The following is a 9,428-nucleotide window of genomic DNA, read 5'->3' on the forward strand; positions in this document are numbered from 1 at the left end:
CGAATATTTCACTGTGAAATAACCCAAAAACGAAGCACTTTTCGGGTAAAATTTATTTTAACTTTTTTAAAGTGTTTAAAAAAGGTTTATTTTTGTTTTTTAAAAAAACTTGTAACATTAAAAGTAAGTGAGTTGCGCTCAAAATATTGTTGGTCCCTTTTATTTTTTGGTAAAAAAATCGCGAAGATCACTTCCTAATTAGCACGACAGATAAATTTTATCATTACCACTTCACAATTTACTTTACTTATGTATTATTTATATGATCTGTAAGTTTCATCGGTTCAAAGGGCTTATTTTTGAAAAAGCTGTAGTTAAAATGGCTTGAACGAGTAACTAATCACGAGTTTAGGCAAATTTTGAACAGCCATAGCATAACCAATTTTTGTCCAAGAAAACAAAACAACAAAAATATTCAGAAAAGCAAAACGTACATTTTATTACTCTTTACGATTTTTGGTATTACTAATAATTTTTAAGTTAATTCCATGAACAATTCCATTTTTTTTTCAAATTAAAAAAAAATGTTTTATTTTAAACCCAATTTTTTTTAAAAGTGAGCACTTTGAACCAATGAAACCTATAGATAATATAAACAATAGATAAGTAAAGTAACTTGTGAAGTGGTAACGATTAATTTTATTTGGGAATAAGGGAAAATGAAAATGTAGTATGTCAAAGTGTGTAAATAATTTATTTCCTTAGCTGAGCGTTTTCGACATAAACCTCATCATCGGAGCTAATGGTCAAATACTAAAAAAGTACCGCTACATAGAGGTGTAAACAAGTGCATCTTAGGAATGTAAATTTGATTTTTAAATTGTGAATGCTAACTTAGTCCTCCGTACAACAGCAAACAGCAAAAAAACAGAAAGAAACGGCCACATACACGTTGCACAAAAACATATAAACTTTTTTCATGGTACGGGTGTCGATATCACCCGTCCATCCTTGGCCTTGTAACAACAGCTGACTCCGTTTCTTTCTGTTTTTTTGCTATTTGCTGTTGTACGGAGGACTAAGTTAGCATTCACAATTTAAAAATCAAATTTACATTCCTAAGATGCACTTGTTTACACCTCTATGTAGCGGTACTTTTTTAGTATTTGACCATTAGCTCCGATGATGACGTTTATGTCGAAAGCGCTCAGCTAAGGAAATAAATTATTTACACACTTTGACATACTACATTTTCATTTTCCCTTATTCATTCAAGTGTGTACAAACTTATCAGTCTTTCAACTATTTTTATTTGGGAAGCTAATTAGGGGGTAATTTTCGCGATTTTTGGACCAAAAAAAATAAAAGAGACCAACAATATTTTGAGCGTAACTCACTTATTTTTATTGTTAGAAGTTTTTTTAAAAAACAAAAATAAACCTTTTTTAAACACTTCGAAATATTCGATTTGGAATTTGACGAAGAAGAACCTACTTTTCATTAGCTGCAACTCTGCTTCTGTTGGGTCTACAGACCTCACGCGTACACCATTTTTTTTTTTTCAATTTTTTATAAGCTGAATTTTTACTCGGAATATTTTTTCGCTAGATTACTTTATCTGCGAAAAACCGTCCAAAAAAACATGTTTTTTTTTTTGTTAAAAATGAACATATTCACTCGCAAATAACTCGAAAAGTAACGACTTTGTGAAAAAACTCTATAGAACAAAAGTTGCTTAGAATTAGTCATTTTATCCAATTCCGGGCCTATTTTGAACGTATATTTTTTCACTCCTGAGAAAATATTTTTCACCCCGTATTTCCCAATTTCTGTAAATTGGAGAGGATGTAGAATTGTAATGTTTTTCTTATACAGCGTGTCTACTTAAGTTGGAAACATATGGGAAACTTTTTTATTATTAATTTTACGAAAAAAAGTTATACTTTATAAAAAGTTCTGCATGCCCCAAAACTTAAGATTCAATCATCAGATATCAAATTTTCTCAATATTATACGAGGTATGTAAAAAAATATGAATTTCGGTCAAGGATAAAGTACCTTTATTTCTCTCAATATCGAAAATTCTTATGATAAAAAGTTGTTTGGAATTAAAAACTAAGATCAAATATGCAATTACATGCTTCTAATTGGAAAAAAAAATTCTCAAAGTTATGGATACCCAACATCGTTTTTAATTATTACAAAAATATGATAACTCGTTTATTATTCATTTTATGAAAAAAAGTTATTCTTCATAAAAAGCTTTGCATGGTCCAAAATATAAGACACAACCATGATATATCAACTTTTATTAATTTTATACGAGGTGTGTCAAAAAATATGAAATTCGCTCAAGATTATAGTACCTTTATATTTCACAATATTTCAATTAGAAGGATGTTATTGCATATCGAAACATAATCTTTAATTCTAAACAACTTTTTTAATAACCGTTTTCAATATTGTGAAAAATAAAGGTACTTTACTCTTGAGTGAAATTCATATTTTTTGACATACCTCGTATAAAATTAATAAAATGTGATATCTGATGGTTGCATCTTCGGCCTTAGGACATACAGAGCTTTTTATAAAGAATACTTTTTTTTCGTAAAAGTAATAATAGAAGAGTTATCGTATGTGTAATAAATAAAAACGAAGTTAGTATCAATAAATTTGAGAAAAATTTGGAAAATATTTTTTTCCAATTAGAACCATGTAATTGCATATTTGATCTTAGTTTATACCCAGATAGCACAAGTACGTTTTATGGACATCCAATGGACGTACATCTGTGTACATTGGAACGTCCAATGGACGTCCCGCTAAGATACAATGGACATCCGATGGACGTCCAACGAATGTCCAGAGTTCACAAAATTGGACGTCCATAGAACGTCCGCTACAAACGTACATTGTACGTTGTATTGGAGCTTTCAGTGTACACCTTATTTGTAGGGCACTTTTCAGAAAGCAATCTAGTATCCATAATTTTGTGAATACATAGCAAAAAGCCTTTATAGGAAATAGTTCCTTATAATACTAAACTTATACTTAAAAATATTACACAAAAGACCTTTTTTATTTCTCTTTACTATAACTTCATTATAATATATACTTTATTATAGGAACTAGGAACTTCATTAATGCACGACTGCACTTGCACGATAAACAGAAAACACAAATATATCACAGGATGTATTTTCATAAAGACGAGATTCAGATAATGACGCCCTAGGAAGCATGCACATTAAAAGAGGTTTAATCTCTGTTCTGTTTCTGTTCCAAACTATTTTTAGAGTCAGTACCGTTGTTGTATATTACAAGCGCGTTTGCCATTCTGTGAATTATCATAAATAAACCATCCTTCAGTATTCCACAACAATTAACATCGATAATCCCCTAAAAGTACCTGATATACTACCTTTCACGACCGATAGCGCGAAGAGCGACAACGTTGTCAAGAAGATTCTCATTTAGTTTGTATTGGGATTTAATATAATAGTCGCGTTTTGTGTAAAATATCCATGGACCACAAATGGATGTCCAATGTACGTTGAAATCAAACGTCCAATGGACGTCCCGTAATGTACGTACATAGTACGTCCAGTTTTGGTCCATGGACGTTTGGACTTTAAATGTACGTTATATGGACGTACATCGGACGTTGTGTGCTATATGGGTATTTCCAAACAACTTTTCATAATAAGAATTTTTGATATTCAGAGAAATAAAGGTACTTTACTCTTGAACGAAGTTCATATTTTTTGACATACCTCGTATAATATTGAGAAAATTTGATATCTGATGATTGAATCTTAGGTTTTAGAGCATTCAGAACTTTTTATAAAGAATAACTTTTTTTCGTAAAATGCATAACAAAAAAGTTTCCCATATATTTCCAACTTAGGTAGACACGCTGTATAATAATAGACAATTTCAACTACCTATTCCCAAATTTTCATCCTTCCTTTATTTTTTTTTGAGGTTTTCGTAAAATTTTGTGTTCCCTGATCGGGCTATAATGCTATTTATCTAACGTACCTTAGTAAGGACCAGACATACCAGACGCCGTTGATATAAGGAAAGAAATCTTTCATATGATAAGGATCTGGTTCTCTGGATTGGGATTGAACCGAAGATAGATGCCTATGAATGCTCCTTTTCATATGATTTTTCTTCTTCTATCTTGGTTCTTCAACTCTTAAAGTGAGTATTGGTCGCGTGTACTATTTTCCTCCTCTCTTTAATAATATATCCCATTGGTGCACCCGCATCTTACGTAGATCACTTGTTACTGCACCCTTTCATCTATTTCTTGGGTGATCAACTAACCTTCTACCATCGGGCCTTTCCCAGAAGCACCAGTAACTTCCAATGAAACACCAAGCAAAAGACATAAAAAAAATAAAGTCAAATTAGGTACATAAAAGACATAAATAATAAATTATACGCATTAAGTTCCCTTAATTTTCCTAACTAGCGGGTTTATTGGGGTGAATTTGTCTATGGATAATTTTTTTCTTTAATGTGATGTATTTGTTTTGATTAAAGAAAAAAATAATTGAAAATATAAAAATACATACTTATTATTTATGTATTTTATGTAGTTTGGGTTTATCTTTTTATTGGTGTTTCATTGGAAGTCCCCACCCCAAGGCAAATTTTAATCTAAAATAAAAAAGTATACTATTTTTATTCAGTTGCAATACGAAGCCAAAAATAGGTTAGATAGCGCAACCAGCACTCTTATCGACGATTTCACCTCTTGTTAGAGGCTCTTCAGAGAATGCATAGGCTGCTATCTCTACTCCAGGTAAACATTTTCGACATTTATTAGTCCCCCATTGCAACTGACGTGAAGGTAGTAGGTACGTAGCGGCATCTGCTAAATGAAAGTCTAAGTTTTTCAACCTAATAAAATATTTGTAAAATAAAATACTTTTAAAAGATTTTTAATTGAAAAACTTATTGAACCATTTTCCTGGTGACAACCTCCATGGCTTCTAAAAATTGAAAGCCAGATGGATGCTGCAGTGAAGACAAGAGGGAATTCTAAAAAGTTGCAATTCATATTAGTATTACTCCTATAGAGTAACTAGGTCCATTTTCCGTTGGAACTTTACCAAGCTGTAGACGGGGTTGTGAATTGCAACTTTTTAGAATTCCCTCTTGTCTTCACTGCAGCATCCATCTGGCTTGCAATTTTTAGAAGCCATGGTCCCAGGAAAATGGTCTAATAAGTTTTTCAATTAAAAATCTTTTAAAAGTATTTTATTTTACAAATATTTTTATTAGGTTGAAAAACTTATACTTTCAAATTTTAATCAGTTTGAACTAGGAAGAAGGTTGTAAGGAAGAAAGTTCTACGAATTTACTTGAATCGTTCCAAATGCATACAAACCCATTATTGCACAGATTTATTTTGCCCACAATTTCGAAGGCAGCGAAGATTCTCGTCTATGAATCATTTTTCTGTCCAATTGTGAGACATTAGGTCTAAGGGCTAAAGTCGAAGATAAGCTATTTCATTACACTGCTCCCCTCTTAGATCTGATTGTCTCGATCAGCAACTCTATAATGAAGGCACAGCATGGCGGAGTCTACAGCAGGACTCTCAAGCTCTACATAAACCCCTCAGCAGAAATAACAGTCTACCGTCTTTGAAGGACACAATCTCTTTGGCAACACACATTAATTTGTACACCAGTTTCTTGAAAGATCACTTCAAGCATAATTCTCACAATTTCCAATCCAAATTTTCTAGTGCATGGCCTATCTTTGGTAAATCCAAATTCTTGATATCATATTTACAAACAATTTTCTTCAAATTAGTTTAGAGCATGCCATTTGTTCTTATAACTTGCCTTATCTGTATCACAAGAAATTAATTAACTATTATAAATGGGAAATAAGCCACAATTTAATAAAATCATTTTTTTATTTAAATTGTGGCTTATTTTGATGACAAATTTAATAGACCAAGTGAAGTATACAAAAATACTTTAAATATACTTACTATTATTATAAAATGTCTTATTCCCGAGGAAGACAAATCCAAAGACACAAAAATTATAATAAATAATACATTTACTAAAAACACTAATATATCCTTTTAATGACTTATTTGCGCTGATACATACATATCTTGAAAGATTAGCAACGAACTACATACTGTCTGTGTGCGCATGCGCACGGTATTATAAAATTTCACTCTCGATCGTAAAGAAGTATAACTTCAAAAATACCACAAATAATTAGCTTCAGAACAACACAAGTAATTTCTAACCAATGACAAGCTGCAATGTCACGACATATGCACCAATGGGTGTGGCCTCGAGCTTACCTTGGTATTTGAATGTATTACAGTATCAAGACTTTGCTCGCAATACTTCTCCTTACTGGAAAGATCATTGTAACCACTAAGAATGAATATGACAATAAAACATTTCATTTCCTTGAGTGTTACTCCTAGATCAGGTTGGTTTTTCAAAAGAACATACCTGTTTGTTTCCTGGTCCAATATATTTTGGACCAATATATTTTGGACCAGGTACAATATTTTTTCTTGTCTCTATAGAATCCAAGCTACCAAAATGAGAACTTTCAAAAGAGTGAAAGGCATTGAAAACTTAATAAAGAAAACAAAGACAAAATGAGTACTGAAGATTTCACTTGTTCCAAAACAAAATGAGACCATACAATTATACAATCAGAAAGAATAACGTCACTAAACAATCAAATAATAAATTACACTAATGAACTTGTTTCCATTGTGACTAATTTCAAAAGAAGAAAAATAACTATGTTTAGGTAAATGTACTGCCTGATTAGTTGACACTCTAAGCTCAATTCAAATAATAAATTGCTCCTCTACTGATTTGGACTTATTGCATTCAGCTATGAGCCTATGAGGTACTATCAGCTTCCAGAGTAAAGTGTTAAACAATAAAGGGTGTGGGTTAAAATGTTTCAAACTAAATGCTGATAGTGGCAGTGATTGCCTCCGAAGTAATATATTTCTGCATTCTGATTTTATTTGTAAGTTGTATAAATTGCCTCAAATACTTGCAAAACTTATGAATATTGTTGGAAACTGCTAAAATGAATTTACATAACATCTTTACATGTGCTTTATGTCAAAACGCTATCAACTTAAGACATTTCATTCAAAAAGGCAAAACTTGTCCCACAGCACTTTCCCAATTAAACAAAATCAAATATTTTTTACTTATTGTACCCTCAGCAAACTCTTTGAATAATTTCCATAATTATTAAGCACATCTTAATAGCTGATTTGCATTCAAAGTTGAGACTGTCAGTACCTTACTGTCAAGGATTTTCAGAGTGTGACATTACACTGATAAAATAGCAGAATCCTTAATAAATTTAAACCTTACAATAGGACTTTTCAATGCTTCTCATTTGTTTCGAGCCTCTGTCATATGTTGTATACATATTAATATTATACAAGGATTATATTACATATAACAGAGGTTAGAAACAAATGAGAAGCGTTGAAAAGTCCTATTACTGTGTTCTTTATTCTATAAACAAAGATTTCTTTTACTAAAATCTCAATAAAGATGCACTAGAAATAAACAAAGACATAATGAATGTTACTAGGAGCACTCCCGATGATTTATTGTAAAACATAATTTGGGATTTACAATATAGTCGATTCACTAATCTGAGACACAACTGTCTACACTACAAACCACAATAAAAATGCACTATATACAAATAAACAAACCAAGACATGTTGAATGTTCGAGGGGCACTCCTGAATCATGATTTGGGAGTACTCCTCATGCTTGTTTATTTCTAGTGCATCTTTATTGTGATTGTAGTATAGACAGTTGTGTCTCAGATTAGGCGAATCAACCATATATCGAGGGGTTCGAGCGAAAACCCGATAACTAAAAATAACATTGTTTCGAAATAATCGCGACTAAGGATTTTAGGAAGTTTGAAGATTTCAAATCGTCATAGGAAGTTCAATCAAATCATCATTAAACTTTCTATGACGATTTGAAAACTTCTTCAAACTTCCTAAATTTTTAATCGCGATTATCTCGAAACAATGTTATTTTTAGTTATCGGGTTTTCGCTCGAACCCCTCGATATATAAGTTTGAAATTATGATTTGGGAGTGCTCCTCATAACATTCAATGTGTCTTGGTTTGTTTATTTCTAGTGCATCTTTATTGGGATTTTAGTATAGGGAGCATTCAAGTATTACGTAACGCGATTTTTGACCCCCCTCCCCCAACCTGCGTTACGTAATACTTGAACGGCCCCATAGGCAAATGCTTATTTTTACAAACTGGGTAGATATTATTGGCAATAGCAATGAATATAGATGCACATGCGAATATAGATGAATACGAGTGTATATTCGTTGGTAATAAATTGTTATTTTTTCACAACTACTCTAGATAATTATCTACAAATAATTTTAAAATAAAAAGTACCAATATTTTGTTATATTATATATTCCTATTTATAAAAATCCTACGTTCACAACATACACACATTTAATGATGCCCATGTCCATGGCCATGATCACTAGGATTCATTTTATCGTAAATAGCTGTTCCGATAACTGTGGCCACAAAAGCTCCAAATCCAAGTTTGAATCCTCTAAAAACCAGCGTATTTAATCTAGAGCTATGGGTCCCAAATTCCTTGGGATTGTATCTCCAAACTTCATTGCGAAGCCAGGGATCTTTTAAACCATGGGCAGATAAGGCTCTTTCAGTAGCCAACAGTTCGGGCACATCTTTAACCTTATATATCCTGTAATCGGGTACTGTATATGGGGGTCCATGACCATGTCCATGACCGTGTCCGTCGCCCCCCATAATCTACAAAATAAAAAGTTAACCTAAAAATTGTTGCATAATCTTTGTATATTTTCTGGCATATTATTTCATTTTTAAAACCTAATTAATATAAATTAATGTACTTACATGTGTATCCAGAAGAAAAATAAATGTTAATCGATCAAGTATATTATAATTTCTATTTTTATGTGACTTTTTCAGTACCCCTCAAAATTGTTTTTGATCAAAAATTTTGATTGAAAATCAAAAATTGATAATTGATTATGTCAAAAGTCAAAATTCAAAAACTATAAGGCAACTAACTAGGCAACACTCTTTACCATCTCTAGTTTTGTTCCTAACTTTGAAATAGGGCTTTTCATCGACTGTCATTTGTTTCGAGCTCCTGTCATATGTTGTATAATCTGTGTATAATATTAATATACACGGATTATACGACATATGACAGAAGCTCGAAACAAATGACTGTGAATGAAAAGCACTTTCTTCAAACGCTTCAAACCTGGCCGGATAGCCCTGGCAGCTAAGGCCATTCAAATGAAGAGAAGAAGAAGAAACGCTTCAAACATACTTCAAACTTTCTTCAAATGACAGAACACGGATTTTTCTGTGACTATTTCCGTTCCTTCAGTTGCCGACCCTGTA

At 32.0% G+C, this 9,428-nt stretch overlaps 1 protein-coding gene across 2 annotated transcripts; it reads right to left on the reverse strand.

Annotated features, from left to right (window-relative positions):
- Positions 1 to 8,416: 8,416 nt before the first annotated feature.
- On the reverse strand, positions 8,417 to 9,078 carry LOC126879954 (NADH dehydrogenase [ubiquinone] 1 beta subcomplex subunit 3). Of its 2 annotated transcripts, none has more exons than XM_050643351.1 (2): positions 8,910 to 9,078; positions 8,417 to 8,804 (listed from the first exon to the last, which is right to left on the reverse strand). In XM_050643351.1, exon 2 carries the CDS (start codon positions 8,799 to 8,801, stop codon positions 8,475 to 8,477), a length of 327 nt encoding a protein of 108 aa, XP_050499308.1. In that variant the 5' UTR covers positions 8,802 to 8,804; positions 8,910 to 9,078; the 3' UTR covers positions 8,417 to 8,474. The 2 variants fall into 2 exon arrangements, with proteins under 2 accessions (XP_050499308.1, XP_050499309.1); XM_050643352.1 differs by having other exon boundaries at positions 8,417 to 8,824; positions 8,910 to 9,051.
- Between the last annotated feature and the right edge of the window lie 350 nt (positions 9,079 to 9,428).

This window comes from Diabrotica virgifera, chromosome 2 (genome assembly GCF_917563875.1).
Source record: "Diabrotica virgifera virgifera chromosome 2, PGI_DIABVI_V3a".
NCBI classification, from domain to species: domain Eukaryota; kingdom Metazoa; phylum Arthropoda; class Insecta; order Coleoptera; family Chrysomelidae; genus Diabrotica; species Diabrotica virgifera.